Below are 19,349 nucleotides of genomic sequence, written 5' to 3'. Positions count from 1 at the left end.
CAAATATAGGCAACTGATTTTTGACAAAAATGCAAAGGCAATTCAATGGAGAAAGGACAATTTTTTGTATAAATGGTGCTAGAATAATTAGATATCTATATGAAAAAAATAAAAAAGAACTTTGGTACAACCCTCATACATTATACAAAAATTAATTCAAAATGGATTATAGACCTAAATGTGAAATGTAAAAGTATACAACTCCAAGAAGGAAATATAAAAGAAAAATCTATATAACTGGGTTTGGTGATGAAAGATTGAACAGTAAAAAAGCATGATCCACAAAAGAAAAATTTGGCAAACTGGACTTTATCAGAATTAAAAATTTTTGTCTGTGAAAGACACTGTAAGGAAAACAAAAAGACAAGCTGTAAGATGGGAGGAAATACTTGCAAATGACATATTTGATAAAGCACCAAAATATATGAGGGATTTTTAAAACTCAACTGTAGGAAGATAACTCAACAACAACAAAAAATGGGCAAAAGATCCCAGCAGACACTTCACTAAAAAATAAATAAGGACTTCAGTTATGCATATAAAAAGATTATCAATATCATTATGGAAATGAAATTAAAACCACAACAAGATGCCACTACAACCTATTAGAATGTAAATTGAAATTAAAAAAGAAAATCTAACAATACCGAATGGTGACAAGGATTTAGAGCTACAAAAATCCTCATTCGTTGCTGGTGGGAATGCAAAATGATATACCCACTTTGGAAAACAATTTGGCAGTTTCTTTTTTTTTTTTTAAAGATTTTATTTATCCATTCAACATAGAGAGACAGCGAGAGAGAGAACAAAAGCAGGGGGAGTGGGAGAGGGAGAAGCAGGCTTCCCACGGAGCAGGGAGCCCGATGTGGGGCTCGATCCCAGGACCCTGGGATCATGACCTGAGCCGAAGGCATAGGTTTAACGACTGAGCCACCCAGGCACCCAATATGGCAGTTTCTTACAAAATTAAACATATACTTACAAAACCCAACAATCCTACTTCTAGATATTTACTTAAGTGAATTGAAAACATATTTTTTTTTACCAACACCTGTATGCAAATATTTATAGAAGCTTTATTAATAATTGCTAAAAGTTGGAAACAACCAGTAAGTGAATGAATAAACAGCATTACATCCAAACAAGGGAATACCACTCAGCCTTGGAAAAGAACAAACTACTGATTTATACAACAATGTGGATGTATTTAAAAGAATGCTGATCGGTTGTGCAACATCTGTCACTCCACTGGTCACTGGGGCTAGTTCGGCGGATCTGACTGGCTTGGCGTGTGTCCCCTTCCTCCCTTACAGCTCCCTGTGCATCCCTCTTGAAGCAACGCTCTGGGTTGAAGAATCTGACCTCCCCGAACAGAGGAGGACTGGTCATGGTCAGAGGTATACAAGTAGCTGTGCTCCCCTGCTAGAACCTCCATACAAGCTCTCAAGGTCTGTTTGTAGGAGAAAGTAGGATAGTCAAGCTTCTAAGACTCCAGAAACATCCAAATTAAGCACTACAGATGGCAGTCTGCCTTTCTAAAGAAAAAAATTAAAAAATAATTAAAAAAATAGAATTCTGCTAAATGAAAAAAAAAGTCAGACTCAAAAGACTACATATTGTATGACTCAATTTATATTTTGGAAAACACAGAACTATAGGGACGGAAAACATAAGCAGCTGACAAAGGTTGGGGAGGAGTTGACTACAAGTTATAGCAAAAGGGAATTTTTAAGGAGACAAAACTGTTCTGATGGTTCTGGGGTGATAGATACATGACTCCACACATTTGTCAAAAATCTGTAGAACTGTATATCACAGAGAGTACACTTGACTCAAATTTAATATAAAAAAAAATCAACCAGTTTGGTGAATCTCAGGTGGAACGCAGACGTGTGACAAATGAATCTAACTGCAACACAAATATAGTATAACTTCAGTGAAGGGAGTGGGGAAAAAGAACTGATCTTGGTAATTTTGGAAAACATTGTTTTGACTCAAAACTGTAAGGCTAAAGACAAAAAGAATTTTCCATAAACACTGTACTCAAGTTTTTCTTTCACAGCAGTATGGATTAAAAATTCTGAAACTATGGGGCTCCTGGGTGGTGCAGTCGATTACACGTCTGACTCTTGATTTTGGCTCTAGTCATGATCTCAGGGTTGTGAGGTCAAGCCCCGCAATGGGCTCTGCACTGGGCATGGAGCCTGCTTAAGATTCTCTCTCTTCTTTTCCCTCTGTCCCTGCCCTCTTCCCGCCTCGCTTAAAAAAAAAAGAAGAAGAAGAAGAAGAATTCTGAAACTTACATTGTACAAGTAAGTATTGAATTACAGGTAATAAGAGGGGCGCCTGGGTGGCTCAGTCATTAAGTGTCTGCCTTCCGCTCAGGTCATGATCCCAGGGTCCTGGGATCGAGCCCCGCATCAGGCTCCCTGCTCCGCGGGAAGCCTGCTTCTCCCTCTCCCACTCCCCCTGTTTGTGTTCCCTCTCTTGCTGTGTCTCTCTCTGTCAAATAAACAAATAAAATCTTAAAAAAAAAAAGAATTATAGATAATAAGAGCCAGGTTCCTCATTGTTAGAGAAATATGCTAGCAATAAAGAAGCAGGGAAGGGTAGAAATAACCCTGTGATGTCAGATTAGAGCTGGAAATATCTATGTGAACTCATGTTGATAGATAGATAGATAGATAGATAGATAGATAGATAGATAGATGATAGATAGATCCATATAAAATTATTGCTACATGTGTATACATGAGTTAATATACATAGATTTGCTAGTTTGGTCCACTGAGAGAGCATAGAAATAATGACGCCCCAGTACAATGAGAAGGCTAGCACCCAAATCTTGGTTTCTAAATATAATTTTCCCATAAAAGGAACAATGGCTCCATAGTAAAATGACTGAGCCTGGAACACCTTGTTGTATCAAGTAAGGAAGTACTAGGGAAAAAAAAATGGACACAGGAGCTAACTTAAAAATATTCCTAATGGTGAAAAGGTAACTTAATTATAACCTAAAGATTAATATAAATATCCATAAATCCATACTGATATAAATAAATTATTGAAAAAAATAAATAAACTTGAGAGAAGTGATAAATATTCGTTACAGAAGAAATAGAAAATCACCTTTAGAACACAACAGCAATAACTGTTGTAGGCAAAATATACTGACGAATGCTAAAATCAGTGGGCAAAACTTTAAGGAAAAATCAGATATGCACATAGTCACAAAGCATCTCTCTCCAAATATTTATTAATTATTGTGGTAGTTTGAACGTATGTCCATAAATTTTTAATATTCCTCCCCTCTGGAGGTGGAACTCAATTCTCTTGATTGTGAACTGGACTTGGTGATTCTCTTTTAATGAATATGGTATGGAAATGCAAAACTAGTAACTTCAATTTGGAGAAAACTCATAGACATCACCTTAACCAAGTAATCAAGGTTAGCATCACCAGTAATAGACCATGCTGATACATGTACCCCACAAAATGATATAATGAGAACATTCCACCTCCGTGGTATTCCTTCGAGAAATCTATAGCCCAGTCTAATCATTAGTCAAACCTAAACTGAGGCACATTCTACGAAATGCCTGACCAGTATTTTATATATATATATATATATATATATTTAAGATTTATTTTTATTTTAGAGGAGAGAAAGAGAGCGTCGGGTGGTGGCGGGGTGGGGGGAGGAGAGGGGAGGGGTAGAGGGAGAGAGAATCTTAAGTAGGCTAAGCGTTGAGCACAGAGCCTGATGCCCAGCTCAATCCCACGACCCTGAGATCACAACCTGAGCCAAAACCAAGAGATGGATGCTTATCCGACTGTGCCACCCAGGCGCCCCAACTGACCAGTATTTTTAGAAGATATCAAGATCATGACAAAAATGGAAAGACAGAAAACAGTCACAGATTGGAGGAGACCACGGAAACATGCTCTGTAAATAAACTGTGGTATACCGGATTGGATCTTGGAACAGATAATGGACATCAGTGAAAAACTAGTGAAGTAAATCAAATCAATACTTTGGTTGCTACTACTATACCAACGTTAATTTCTTAGTTTTGACAAATGCACTGTCATTATGTAAGATGTTCACATTAGGAGAATCTGGGTAAGGTATGTATGGGAACTCTGAACTATCTTTGCAACTCTTCCCTAAGTCTGCAGTTATTCTAAAATAAAGAGTTTACTTAAAAATGAGAAGAAAGAGAGAACATATCCTAGTTAAAGGGAACTGCCTAGCAAAGCACAAAAAGAAAACCTCTGGTGTGTGGTTAGAGAGTTAGTGGGAGGGAGGTGGGAGCAGAAAAAGATGGAGAAGTTCTTTAAACTGGCATATTCCAAAGCATAAATTTCAATGCAGGGAAAGACAGGGTCCAGATCATGTAGGTCCTTATATATAAGGTGACCATATAATGTATCATCTTAACTGGGACACTTTTGAGAATAAAAGGGGGTGCTCAGCAGACAAAAAGTTGGGACAACAGGCATAAACTGGGACTGTCCTAGGCAAACTGAACATATGATCAATCACCCTATTTATATACCATGAGAAGGGGTTTGGACTTGACTTTGAGAGCAATGTTTTCCATAATGTGTATTTTGAAGGTCTTCACAGCCATTAAATATAAAATTTTACCGTCAAATACATTCAGAAAAAAACTGAGTTAAAGAAAGTTATACTTGTTACTTTGCTGAACCAGAGCTTCAAGCATTTCATTTACAAATGTGTGCTGTGAATCTTCAAGATTGTATCATAATATGGTTTCCCATAGACACCCTTCTCTGATTCCTTCCTCCAACTACACAACCTCCCAGCCCTGCCCAGCCCAAGCACTTTTATTTTTAAGGAGTATATTTGGGGGCATGCTGCAATCATGGGGATGGCATAAAGCCTGGAGTGATGTTTTCAGATCCATGCTTCCAATACCCAGGCGTGGCTCTGACAATAATAAACTTGAGTAGAACTGGATATAGAGAAAATCATGAGGAGGCTGCTCCCGTGGATTGAGATGCAGACAGAGGGACTTAACAATATGTAGGAGGCGAAATTAGCATTGAACATACCAATCATCCTACCATAATTGTTCATGTAAGATTACTACAGGATGCTTATTTATTATGTGTGTTTAAAAGTCAGAGCAGAATCTGTTCTGTGCTTGGCACTTGTGTAGTTTTAGAAAACTAGTACACAGCAGAAGGAGATGGAGGTGCATTTGAATATAAAGAGGTGGCATCTTATTAGTGTTCAAAGGACCTGAAAGGAATCCATTCGTGACATATTTTAAAACATGAAAAAAAATGGAAAGAACCCAGGAGGAGTATTCAGACAGCTGAGCCTTGGTCCTGGTTCAGTCAGTAACGAGCGGGGGAACCTGAAGAGGCCATAAGCCTCAGATTCTCTGTTGCATTGTACTTTGCCTCCCACAGCCCTGCTTTCTCTCAAAGGAAACAGGAAAGGATGTATGAAAAATGCAATAGGCCTTATGCAGATATGAGTTCTTTTCATGATAGTTCCTTGAATGATTGAAATTCTTTTTCTTATTCACCAACCACTTCCTAATTCTCAAGTCCAATGCACAACTTTTGGTTTTTAATTTACTTGAACTTTCTGTGACATGTGATAGCAAAAGAGCATTTCCTCTTTTTGAAATGTTTTCCTTCATTCTCTCCCATGCCTTTTCCTGGTTTACTTTTCAGCTCTCTGATTACACCTTTTCAGGATTTTTCTTCCTCAGCCCTCCCTTAAACACAGGAGTCCATAACATTCCTTCTTTAGAGTTAATGACCTCATCTCTTGCCATAGCTCCAGCCAGAAATCTACCTTGAACTCCAGCTCACACTTTCAAGAATCTGGAGGACATCTCAAACTAGGTATCACTTCCCCAGAATCTTTTTTTTTTTTTTTTTAAGATTTTATTTATTTATTTGACAGAGAGAGAGAGGGAGAGCACAAGTAGGCAGAGCAGCAGGCAGAGGCAGAGGGAGAAGCAGGCCTCCCGCAGAACAGGGAGCCCGATGTGGGGCTCGATCCCAGGACCCTGGGATCAGACCTGAGCCGAAGGCAGATGCTTAACGGATGAGCCACCCAGGCGCCCCCAATTCCCCAGAATCTTAACTACAACACATCCAAAGCTTAATTTAATGAAGCTTTGCTCCCCCATTCCAGCACCTTCATCTTCAAACTGCAATTACTAGATTAGCGATCTTAGATCTCAGACAGCTACATCATGTTCAGCTCACATCCTGAAAATAGTAGTCATGTCTTCCATTCTTCATATCCAATTAGTTTCCAAGTCTTCCTAAATATTTTTCAAAGTAGGCCTTCCCTTTTCTTTCCCAATGCATTTGCATTAGGACCATGCTTCAACATCTCTGATATTGGGGAGATTCTAAGTTGGGGACGTGCTACTATTGCAATAGCCCTCTAAATGGTCGCAGTCCCTCTCTCTCTCTCTCTCTCTCAGTGTTATTTCCTTTGAATATCCCCCATTTCTCCAGTTTTTTTCATAGCATAGAATTATGAGCACATTACACTTTTGTTTAAAATCCTTGAATAGTTTAACTCCTCTCAGATACTCGTTTAACATGATCTAGAAAAGGTTTTTCATTATATAAACTCCGCTTGCCTTTCCAGTCTTTTGTCCCTCCAATCCACCCACTGTGCTTCATCTAAATAAAATTATGTAGAAATCCCTAAGAGTTTGTTCTTGTCTGTGAATTTTTGTGTGCTCTTCCTTTTGCCTGGAATGTCCTTTCCCATCTTGTCTTCCCAGGGAACTCTTACACATCTTTCAAGGTTCTGTTAACACTTCCCCTTTGGAATGGTCCCTGACCACACACTAAGTCATCCTCATTCCTGGGCTCCCGCCATGCTGTGTATAAATCTTTATCACAGTACTTCTTATAGTGTCCTGGGCAAGATCTCACTCCTTGAATTCCTTGAGGGAAAATACTATACACCCCATAAATCTTGATACCTGCAGCTTCTGAAATAGTACCTGGCACATGGCAGCTTCTCAATGAATATTTGCTGAGTGGATGATATGGCAGGAAGAACTAAAGATTCTAAGTTAAGTCATCTGGACCTATGCTGCTCATAATTATTTGTGTACTTTTGATGAAGTTTCTTTGGCTTTCAGTTTCCTTAATTTACTTCCTAAATGAGGAATTAGAGCTAGATTTTCTGTAAGGTCCCCTCCAGCTTTATGTTTTTGTTTTTTATACTCCATGGTTGGAATCATTGCCTATTATAGAAGCCGAAATAGCTACTTTATTTGATCACAGAATGTTTTATAAAAATTTAAAAATATTGATAAAAGGGATTTCACATAAAAATCCGAATTTCTTAAAAGTGCAATCAGTGCTAACTGAATCATGCTGCCTTTAGATGGGATGAATTCCTTCTGCTTGGCCAGCATGCTCACTCTATTGCCCCCTTTTTAGAGGCAGAATATAAGTTGCTGTTTATTAAAACACTTGCACTGTAGTTTTCTTCAGAAAAGATGTGAAATAGGAAATATTTCTTGTTCCCATTTTTCTGTTAAAAGCAGAATAATTAAAAATAAACTGAGAGACCCTTGTGTTTCTTATTCCTGTCTGACCTCACTCACTTAGGTACATATGTATGTATAATACTAAACAACCTAGAATTTGTTCAGGGGGTACCAATTCAAAATATTCTGGTTTTGGTTTTTTTCACCTAAGTGCATCTGGACCTTTCACGTCCTGATGATCCTTTCAGAGTAATAGTGTTGCCTTAATACAGGCAAAGGCCAAGCCAATCTATCTTCTAATTAATTTGCTGAGTATTTCTTTCACCCAAAGCAATCGATGCTTTTATCTAACAATTACATTGTTCCAATATTTACCATCAGAATATTTTCTGCTACTCCCTACCCTTCAAGGAACGACCTGTAAGTGCTATGAAAACTTGTCTACTAAATGGGCACACGAAGGTGACTGTTCACTGTCATTGTTCCTGCTAGGATTGCATATCTGCGTTAGCATTTTTTTAATGGAACTGTGACTACATTCTACTGCAGAGTAAGGACAAGATGGGCAGGACCTGATGGGGCGGGCTGAAGACACGAGTCTAGGGAGGCCGCCATCACCCGATAAAGACAGATGCTCTCCATTCCCTCCTCTTGTTTTTTGGACACTGGCTAAGGCGTTTGTCTTGCGTAAGTCGAGGCCTCAAAAAACATCTCCCTTGCAATTTTCTTGGTACCTTATTCCTTAGCTTAGACTCGGGGGGGCGGGGCAGAATGGCTGTCACTCAATCCCGCCGGCCAACGAGAGGGGAGCGAGCCCCGCCTCCTTCCCGGAGCCGTACTGCGGGCATGCGCACTGGGCGTCCCAGTGCCACCGCCCATCAGCTGAGAATCGTAGCTGGGGGCTCTGGGGCCCGGGGGTACCCGCGGCCAGAGGAGGAGGAGGAGGAAGCCGAGGAGGTTGGGGTAAGAGCAGCCTGGGGGGTGCGAGGGAGGGTCCCTGGCCCGGCGCCCCAGAGGCGCGAAGTCCCCGCGGCTGCCGCGCCTCCTTGTTTGTGCGCGTTGTCAGGTGGCCTCAGCCTTGCGCTTTGCGGCTGCGGTCGGGAGGCGGAGGGAGGGCGCTGCCCCAGCCCCGGAGCACCACCGCTGCCCACGCCCCCGGTCAGGCAGGCCCGGCCGGCCTGGCCGGCCCCGTCGGCCCCGCGCCCGCCACGCCGCACAGCAGCCCGGCCGGGGCGCTGGCTCCGGTGCACCCGAGGGCTGCGCGCACCCGGGCGGGGCCGGCGCCGGGGCCCGCTGGGCTGAGCTCGGGAATCCTGCTTCTGCCTGGAGCGGGACACCAAGTGACCTCTTCCTCTTTGCGACTAATGGAGTTAGAAAACACACTTTAAAGTTCTCTTCCCGAATACAGAGGAACTGAAAATAGATGGCTGTCGTAAAGGAACCCTGTACATTTATTCGGAGGCTCATTGTAGTTGGTTTTCTGTCTGGCTTGAAGGCAGGCTAACTTTCTTTGATCTCAGTACACGTCATTAATTGGTTTCCATAAAGACCTTTAAAAATACATAAAATATTTTAGGACACCTCCCCCACCCCGCTCCTTGTTTTTTAGGTTCTTACTTTTTAAAAATTCAGACACAAAGAAATAACATTACCTTTCTGGTCAAATGCTGTATTTTTTTTCCTCTCAAGTTTCTTGTATTTGCTTTGCTCTTCTATACATACGTTAATTTTTATTTAATTCGGATCAGTGTATTTTGACTATAACTTCATATAATTTAAAACTTGTGCAGAATCTGGAAGAAAATGATTATCAAGTGCTGTGCTGTTGAGTAATGTTGCAGGTGGACGTTTCTTCTGGAGCAGCCTTAGCCTCACCCCTGCAGAGACTTCTAGCAGTGTTCAGCAGTGTCTTGTGATGTGGACGGCCTCTGCTTTGAAGGCCGCTTTGAGAAGTTTGTCTCAGACTGTGACTAATTAAGAATTATGCTCTCGTTTCAAACTGTTTGTAGAAGTTATCATAGTACCTCATTAATGTCTGCATCATTTTTCTTCAGATATTTTACTTCTGCTCCTCCCGATAATATAGCCTCATTTTGGTTAGGATATCAAACTTTAGCCAAGTGCTGGGGGTGGAAAAATAAATTATATAAAACATCCATCAACAGTAAGTCCGAGTAAAGTTTGCCATGATTCCATTTAACTCGAAAGTTTGGTGTTTGGAAGGGTGAAAAATAAACCTTGGCATTGTGAGTAAAACCGAATAGTATAATAGTTTAACACATGGAGATGCTGAGCTAAAGAATTCAGTTAATTTGGTTTAGATAGAGAATGCTCACATCCCTAGAATGATCGCCTTCACATTCATGGAACAGCTACCGTGCACCTGATCTGTGGATTCCTCAAGGCTGACAAGGTTGTCTTGTGTTTATATCGCCGAGGTAGGGATAGATAATAAGCAGTATACTACCTAGATCATTTTAAATGGTGATTAGCACTATGATAAAAAAAAGTTAGATCAACAGAGAGTGGCAGGGGTGGTGACTTCTCATTTCAGATGCAAGTAGTCACCAAAGACTTATCCAGCATGCAATGAGACTTTGCTGGGGCAAAGGAGTCAGTCATGTGGAGATCATGGGAAAAGCCTTCTAGGGATAGGAAATGACACTCAGCAAAGGCCCTAAGGCAGTAATTAGCCCAGTACATTTAGGATCTGAAAGAAGACACTGGAATGTAATGTCTTAGGATTGGTAAATATTTATCCTCAGACTAGGTATGTGTTCTTAGGAAATAGGTACATTTATTCATTCAGTCTACAAATATTTATTAAGCACCTATTATATAACCAGGTACTGAGACTAGATTAGCGCACAAAACAGATGAAACCTTGCCCTCCTCGGAGTTTACATTTTGGGGCACGGGGTGGAGGGACTTCCAGTATTTTATGCTAGTAATTGCAAGTAAGAAAGTGAAACTGACTATTGTTCTGTCCATGCTTGATTTATAGAGCATGAGATTTATGCTTATTGGGAGTCTTGGGATTCTGCAGTGTGTCCAGGAGTAGTACCTGGGGTTAGTATTTGACACTTAAGATTTCACAGTTCCCTTTGTTCTTTTATTTGTGCTCTACAGAAAGTCTTGGGAATATCCTCGTTGTGAGTGTTGCACTTTGATCCTCTCTTTCCTTCTTTCCCTTTACAGTCTTGATGTATTTTCATAGAAAGGTAATTGTTGAGCTGTCTACATAAGCACTATTCAATAGAACTTTATGCTGTGATGGAAATGTTCTACCCAAGAGCTATACAAGCCCCTGGCCTCACATGTGATACTTGAGTACTTGATAGGGCAGGTACAGATAAAGAGTTATTATTCTGAGCAATAAAACTAGGAATTCTGAATGAGCTTTCAAAAAATATTCATCAAGAGTTCTTTAGTGCTTGGTAGGTCTGGGCTAAGCGCTGGAGACTGATGTGGAAAGCAGCCTTCAGCATTAACTTGGTTGATTCTAGTCTATATGCAAAGATCATAAACTTTTAAGTCATTTTATAGTTAGCTGTAGCTGTAGTTTGTCTGTGTATATGTTTTTGCAGTAAAGTTAGTCATTTGCCTCCTTTATTTCTCATATTTCATCATCAGAGGGGCCAACCAGTGTTGTCTCCTAGATATCACCATTAGCAGAATAAGAGAGAAAAGGACTAAGCTATTCTGCTGTGTTCCCTTGATCTATTCATTTAGCTATCTGTTCCTCATCCTAAGAGCAGAGTTGCAGGTCTGTTCCTCATCTGAAGAGCAGAGTCTGCAGAAAGGTGGTAAATTTGTTTTGTTCTGTTTTGTTTTTTTAACTGAGCGGGTTCACCTGTCCTGAATTTTTGTTATATGATGAAGCAGTATGGTTTAGTGTTTTACAAATATGGGCTGTAAGATGTAGTTTCAAATTTTAGCTCTTAGATTAAGCAAGTTACTTATTCTAATTATGCCTTGGTGTCTTCATGTGAAAAATCAGAATAACGAGTGTATCTACGTCAGAGGTCTGTTGTACGAGTCAACTGAGAAAATAAATCTAAAAGTCCTAAGGGCAGTGCTTTGGAAATATATTAGCCATTGTTAATCTTGTTGACTTTTAATGTATCTTTCTCTTCCATCATTTGCAAATTTCTTTTCATTCTTCACTCAACACAGAGCTGAGGTGATAACCACTGTTCCCTTTGTCTAAGGAGATTCCAGCCAATCCAGCAGCAGCAGCTCTTTGGATGAAGGAAACCCAGTTAACAGCAGAAACTTTCGAGAATTTAGTTGCTTGAGTAAAGGGATGAGGAAAATTGGTGGTGGTTTAAGCTAATTGATTGATTCTCTGAAGAGGAAAGAAGGGGGCCTTGAAAAAAACAGGGAGAAGGCTTAGGTTAGGCTCTTATGAGTTTCGAGGATTAAGGGGAATGCTATACTACTATGTATGTGGAAGGAGGAGCCTCCTGAAGACAGTAAATGAGAAACATTTCCTCATTCGTATGTTTGTGTTGGCAGTGAGCCAGTTTTTCTAGAGCTCTAGTTGATGGGGGAAAGGAAAAGAAGGGTGTCAGTGAGCCAGGAGAGAATTGCTTCTATCCATCAGTGGAATATTATTTGGCAGTGAAAAGGAATGACCTATTGATCCATGCTACAATATGGATGGACCTTGGCAACATGCTAAGAGAAAGAGGCCAGTCACAAAAGAACACGTGTGATTTTATTTATAGGAAATGTACAGAATAGGCAAACTCATGAAGACATAAAGTAGATTTGTGGTTGCCTACAGTGGGAGAGATTGCAGAGACATGGTAAGTGACCATAGGATTGTACACTTTATTTAAAGTTTTTTAAAATTCTAATTCTAATATAGTTAATATACAGTGTTATATTAATTTCAGTATACAGGATTGTACACTTTAATGGGCGAGTCATGTGGTTGTCAATTATATCTCAAGCTTTTATTGAAAAATAAGGTGCAGAATTTCAAGATCTAATTGGTGGTTTGTGGGATGCATGTGATAGTGTTGGTTTCAAATAAATTCCCAGGTCCAGTCTTGTTCTGTCTGGGCCCCAGCTCTTCAGGGGGCTGCAGGCCCAAGTCCAAGGCTATCTGCCACCTTGCTGAAGCAGTTCTGCTGTCTGAGTTGAGTTTTGGTCTATCTGTAGGACTAGGTGAGATCTGAAGGGCCCAGAATAGATAAATTAGACCTATGGATCAATGAAGGATGAATGGAGAGCATCTAAAAGTTCCCAGGAACTCCATGGTGGCCAGGGACATTCCACATTGCACCAGAGTTTCAGATATGGAGGCAGTACTGTTCTGCCTGTCTCAACAGTTCTACAGGTGTCCTTCCTGCCAGCACGCACCTTAAGAACAAAGACACACATTTCCTTGTGCCCTCCCCCTCCCCTACCAGGAATCTCTAGTGGTTTCTTACTGCAGCATATTAAAACTAAACCTAGCATTCAGGGCCCTCCCTCTTCTGTGACATTAGTTTTGTATGGTAGCAGTCATGGGTGGCTTTGGAACCCAAACCCTGGGATTGAACCCCACCTCCACGTGGTCAGTGGGTTGGATTACCTTTACAGTAACTTAATCTTCATAAGCCACAGTTTGCTCATTGTTAAAACAGGGTTTATTTGCTACTATCTACTTTAAAGGGAAGGCTTTAAAAATTAAATTAGACGGTCTATGTGAAATGCATTTCATTTCACAGATGGGCAATATATTTCGGGTCATTTCTCTCTGTGTTGTCTCCCACTTGTCCCAGCCGTGAATCACTTGATCCCAGGGAGACTGGCAACCACCCCTGCCTTTCAGAAATGACACACTGCAAATACCCTGTACACATGTTCTGGGTCTACCCATCCCAGGCTTCACATCTTTGCCTTTGTCATTTTTCCATACCAGTCATGCCCAGGGAGTCACATCTTCTGTTTCTGTTTCATAAATTCTTTCTAGATAAGGGTAATAGTGAAATTTCCTTTTCCTGACCTCTCACTTTTGCCTGGCACATGACCTTTTGCTGATTTATGTTGCTCTTGTTGTTTTACTCTACTCAGTTTCTCCCCTCTCCTAAATGGCAAACATGAATTGAGCAGATTCTTGTTGTTTTGTTTGCTTGCCCCTCCCTAGTGTTTCGTTTGATGCTGGGCATGTAGCGGACTCTCAGTAGAGAGTTGGTTTTACAAATTGACTGCCTACGATTTTGCCGCAGCCAGTGCACTCAGTGAAAAGATGGGTGTGGAGTTATTGAGAGTCTTTGCTCTGCCCAGTCATGTATGCAGGGACACTCTTTCCGTCCTTCTTTGCAAACCCCAACACGTGTGGTGTGGCGTGGATTGAGAAAGAAAGGAACTCCCTCTCACCTCTTTCTCCCCAGCTTTACTTCCTGTCCTGATGCCAGCTTCTGGAAGAGGAGAGCTGTTCTCCTTGCTCTGTTGGCAAAGTGTGATGAGCATTTTATGGAGCATTCCTTTTTTTCCTCACTTGTCAGCTGTGCCTCTCTCAAAGTTGACTTTTCCTATTAAAAGTAGAGACCCATTAGTCCTCTGTTCCCAAGCTGTTCTTCTGTGTGTTAAATTAGATATAGTGACGTTTCTGGGGACACCCTGAAGTCTGTATACCATTTAATAAATATGTAAATACCTGTATTGTGTCAGGAATTGTTTAAATGTTGGAGAAAGAAAGATACATAGCATGTGGGCCCTGCTTTACAGTTGCTTGCAGTTAAGGAGAAAAATACATAAACAATTAAAATTATATACAGAAAAGGGACTTGGTAACTCTTCCTTAGATCAGCGTTTTCAAAGGGAATGTGCAATTTGAACCTTATTTTAATTGTTTAACATGACTGTGTCCTTTAAAAGGCCAATATTTTTGATAGCCATGAGAGTTTTACTATTTGATGTGTCCCTTTGCTATATTTCAACTCTGTTAGGTTAATCAACCTCCCAGATTGATAATTGATAATTTGGAAAATGTAGGCCAATAACTTTAAAAGTACAGTTATGTGACTTCTGTTTTTTAGGTGACTGCTTAGAAAACTGCCCAGTCTGCCAACATCTGATGAAATTAGTGAATAAGCAAATCAGCTATGTCTTACACTCCGGGAGTTGGTGGCGACCCTGCTCTGCTGGCCCAGCGTATCTCTTCTAACATCCAGAAGATCACACAATGTTGTAAGTTGAAATTTAAGTTGACTTCACTGTTTTTAATTCTTAACTGAACTTCGAGATTCATAATAGGACAACTCCAGTGACTGAGAGAGGGAGGAGCAATCCTCTAAAAACAGATTTTAGAAGGCTAGAACTCTTAAAATTAAAATTAAAAAAAATTTTAAAAAAAGAAGGCTAGAACTTTTTAGAGTGAATATGAAAGATAATTACATTAGAAGAGATAATACTTACTGCACTTTTCTGTAGAATGCCAGGCACATAATACACTATTTTATTAATGAAATAAAGATTTAAAAGGATAGATACTTATATTTGCTTTAAAATCATCTGGTTCTAGATGAGATTAAAGAGACTTGTTCATTAAATCCCATAGGATTGGAACTGGGGAACACCAAGAAGAGTTTACATTTATTAAAAATAAAGTTTTGTAAAGGGAAAAATACATGGTCCTTTATTAAGGAGCAGGGAGTGACTAATGAGGCAACATTTGAATCCTTTCAGACAGATCTAGAAGATAATTCTCAGAATTCCCACAAACTACCTTTGCTAACACCTATCAAAAACAATCCTAGTAGACCAATCCCATGTAGCATTTTATTGGAAATTATTACTCCTTGGGATGTATAGAGATAGATAGATAAATTGTTTAAAAGATCACTGTAGCAGATTTGAGACTAAAGTTTTTTTGTTTTACATTTGTTTCCAAATCATAGCTAATCACATATGTGGATTATTCTAGTCACCTTGTGGTGATCAGTATTTTGGCCCTTTGGGCATTACCTGAACTCCTTTTTTAGAGTGTGTTAATACAGCATTATTCTTTAGCTTACTTTGTTAAGTCTCCTGTCCTCTTTACCAGAATGTGTTAACACACTGTGAAAATAAAGAATGTTTTCAGATGACCAGACCATGTTTTCTTATCTAATCATTAACTTCCCAGAAGTTACTACTCTGCCTAAATGATTTCAGTGAGATGTCAGCATGTTTTGGAGGCAAAAGGAGTAAAAGTAGATTATAGATGGTTCTAAAAAGGTGCTGCTGTGCACAGTGGTATAATATGAAATCCAAAGAAAACAAGATTTTTTTCTTTCTTAGAAGTAGTGCTGGTCTGCCTCAGGCTCATGTGTGAAAATTAAGAGAGGTTATAATTTTAATTTACAGGTGTGGGAAAATCAGGACCTTTATGTAAGAAAGGAGACCAGTAGGCCTTTCTCCAGAGGACAGGGCAGGTCTTTTGTGCTAGGAAAGGTGAACGTATTAGGAATCCCGGAAGGAGGTAGAGGAGTGAATGTAGGCACTCAAGATTATAGAGGCAGCAAGCATCCAGTGGTGTGACAAATACACCAATTGGAGATTATGTGCAAGCTTGAACTGGAAGGAGCTAAGAGTTAACTTAAGTCATGTCCCCTAAGAAAGAGATCAATTGATCCAATGAGATGAGAAGTGATACGTTGGGCCAGAGTTGCATATTCATGGCATAACTGATAACTAAGTATGTGACTGCATTGTGTGATTTAGGGCAGCTTTGGAGCATGGGGGAGTGTGGTGGTAGGACCCACAACTTTGTCTTGTGGAAGGGAGTTAAGAAGAGTAGGACTGGGGTGCCTGGGTATCTCAGTTGGCTAAGCATCCAACTCTTGATTTTGGCTCAGGTCATGATCCTCAGGGTCATGAAATCGAGGCCTGCATAGGACTCCCTGCTGGGTGTGGAGTCTGCTTGAGATTCTCTCTCTCCCTCTGCCCTTCTCCCTGCTCACATGCCCTCTCTTTCTCTCTCTCAATAAATAAAATCTTTTTTTTTTTTTAAGATTTTATTTATTGAGAGAGAGAGAGAGAGCACGAGCAGGGGAAGGGGCAGAGGGAGAAGCAGGGTCCCTGCTGAGCAAAGAGCTCGATGTGGGACTCGATCCCAGGACCCTGGATCATGACCCAAGCCAAAGGCAGATGCTTAACCAACTGAGCAACCCAGGCGCCCCTCAGTAAATAAAATCTTTAAAAAAAAAAAAAAAAGACTAGGACTGTTCAGCCGTGAGAAGCTACAGTCACCACATTCAAATATTGGAAACACTGCCTTATGTAAAATACAAGAAAGGTATTCTGCATGATCATGAAGGTCTCCACAAAGGAATAGAAGCAGCAGTAGCCAGACTTCAGCTCCTGAAGGAATGGGGCTTTGGAATAATCCTAGTTATTCAGGGATGGAATTGCCATGCTCAGGAGGAGTGCAGTCCCTGTGACTAAATGACGAGCATATGGTGATCAGATACTATTTCTCAGGCCTATTAGTAAGAGATTTAAACACTGGAGTAATGGTTCAGACTGAGTGACTTATAATTAGGATATTCTCTCTCTATTCGTTCAGCTAATAATTTATTGAGCACCTGCTGCTTGCTAGTCATGGTACCAGACCCTGGGAATCCAATAGTAAGCAAGAGCTCCGAGGCCCTGTTCTCATATAGTTTATAGTGTAAGAAGAAACCGATGGTTACAAAAAAAAATTAAGAGGGATGGGGGGATGGGGTAACTGGGTGATGGGCATGTAGGAGGGCACGTGATGTAATGAGCACTGAGTGTTATATGCAACTGATGAATCACTGAACTCTACCTCTGAAACTAATAATACACTATATGTTAATTAATTGAATTTAAATGAAATTTTTTAAAAAGTAAAAAAAAAAAAATTAATGAACCACATGGTGTCCTATGATGAAAATGAGAGTGCTGTGAGAGCAGCGCCTTGGGGGAAGCTGCCTTAGCCGAGATGGCCCCCTGAGTGAGGATGAGAAGGGGCTGGGGGTGAGAGGACGTAGGACAAGAGCATTTAGAAGCAACCAGTAGCTGGTATTAAAATCCTGAAGCAGTCCAGAGCTTGGGGTGTTCAGAAAATAGGCAAGAAAGAGAAGCCCGGTGTGGCCGAAACACTGCACTTGAGGCAAGAGTGTCAGAGATGAAATCAGAGAGGAGGCCGAGTAGGCCACCTGGAGCCTTGGAGGCTGTCGGGGGAGTTTAGATTTCATTCTAAGAAGGAAGACACACAATCAGATCTGTGCTTTGAAAGGATTGCTTTGGCTGCCGCTGCTTAGAAAGTAGATTTTGGGGAATTTGAGGTGGGGACACATTGGCCATCGCAGGGGTCTGGTGAGAGAGATGTTGGTTTGTACCAGCGTGGTGGCAGTGGGGACGAGAGAACTGATGGATGTCCTTTGGAGGCAGAGCCAGCAAGACTTACTGATGAATGTGGGTGGATTGAGAGAGAGAGGGGGGAGTCCAGGGTGAATCCATGGTTTTTGCACTGAGCAACCGAGTTTATATACCAAGGTGGGAAGAACTGTAGTTCAGAAGTGGAGAGAATTTTGTTTTGGCCAAGTAAAGTTTGAGATGTCTTTTAAACACCTAAGTGGAGATGTCAAACATCTAGTTTAGATATATAAATTTGGAGATCAGAGTGTCATCAGAGAATAAATGGTATTTGAAACCGTAAGTCTAAAATAATCACAAAGGAGTAAGAGCAGAGAGCTGGAGCATTAAAAAATGTGGAAGTCAGAAAGGCAGGGAGAAAGCATAAAGAATCAGAGCGACCAGTGAGGTAAGAAGAAAATCAGGATCTGGTAGATTTCCAGAAATCAAAAAGAAGTGTTTCAAGACTGAATGAGGCATCATCTGTGTTTAATGCTGCCAAGAGACTAGAAAGCAGAGAATTGAATCGGGCAAACTGGTCACTTCGAAAAGAATGGTCTCAGGGGTGCCTGGGTGCCTCAGTCGGTTAAGCATCTGCCTTTGGCTCAGGTCATAATCCCAGGGTCCTGGAATCAAGTCCCGCATAGGGCCCCTTGCTCAGCAGGGAGCCTGCTTTTCCCTCTCCCTCTGCCTACCACTCTCCCTGCTTGTGCTCTCTCTGTCAAATAAATAAATAAAATCTTTAAAAAAAAAAAAAAGAAAGAAAAGAATGGTCTCATATTCGTGTTCTGAGTGTAGAGGGAGAAAAGGAGGGAAAAGGACTGACCCTTTTTTAGCTAAAGAGACTTCTTAGAATCCTACTCACCTCTGCTTGTATCATTGACCAGAGTTTACATATAGTCAAGTGGCTACACCTAGCTGCTAGGAAGTCTGGATTGCACTATGCTCACTAAAATTGGGGCTTGCTCCATTTAGGAAGAGAAAAATCAGTATTTAGTAAGCAACTGGAAGATTCCACCATTGAAGTAGAAAGAGGGTCAAAGAAAAGGTTGCATTTTTCCACTACACAAGAGAGAGTCTAGTGAGAGTATAATTGCAAAAGAAAGGTCTCTGAAGGCGAGAGGGGTAGGGGAATGGTCACCAGTGCCCAGTTTGCCTTTCGTCCACTGTACAGAGCCCAGTGTGGTGCAGACGGTAAACGTGGTGGGCAAAGATGGAGGAGTTCTTTCTGAGTGGGCTGGTTTTAAATGGAATAGGAGGCAAAGGCATTGGACAGAGAACGGGATTGAAGGCTGTGGGAAGTTTATGGAAAGAAGAGAACGTGGGCGCCTGGGTGGCTCAGTTGGTTAAGCGACTGCCTTCGGCTCAGGTCATGATCCTGGAGTCCCGGGATCGAGTCCCGCATCGGGCTCCCTGCTCAGCAGGGAGTCTGCTTCTCCCTCTGACCTTCCTCCTTCTCATGCTCTCTGTCTCTCATTCTCT

At 41.0% G+C, this 19,349-nt stretch overlaps 1 protein-coding gene across 3 annotated transcripts in view; it reads left to right on the top strand.

The window, feature by feature from the left end:
- Positions 1–8,322: 8,322 nt before the first annotated feature.
- Positions 8,323–19,349, top strand: part of STX7 (syntaxin 7) — a 94,561-nt gene continuing 83,534 nt past the window's right edge. For 2 of the 3 annotated variants that reach the window (XM_081829029.1, XM_081829027.1), the window contains exons 1-2: positions 8,323–8,471; positions 14,543–14,693. In XM_081829029.1, the coding sequence (XP_081685155.1) occupies positions 14,609–14,693 (85 nt within the window). In that variant the 5' untranslated portion in view covers positions 8,323–8,471; positions 14,543–14,608. Of the gene's footprint in view, positions 8,472–12,238; positions 12,320–14,542; positions 14,694–19,349 lie in introns of those variants that run through there. The other variant, XM_081829028.1, reaches the window with a different exon arrangement.

The sequence above is a fragment of the Leptonychotes weddellii genome, chromosome 8 (genome assembly GCF_054177405.1).
Source record: "Leptonychotes weddellii isolate Sample4059 chromosome 8, ASM5417740v2, whole genome shotgun sequence".
In the NCBI taxonomy this organism is placed as follows: Eukaryota; Metazoa; Chordata; class Mammalia; order Carnivora; family Phocidae; genus Leptonychotes; species Leptonychotes weddellii.
The sequence above is the reverse complement of the archived record's forward strand: the minus strand, read 5'-3'. Positions and strand labels throughout refer to the sequence as shown.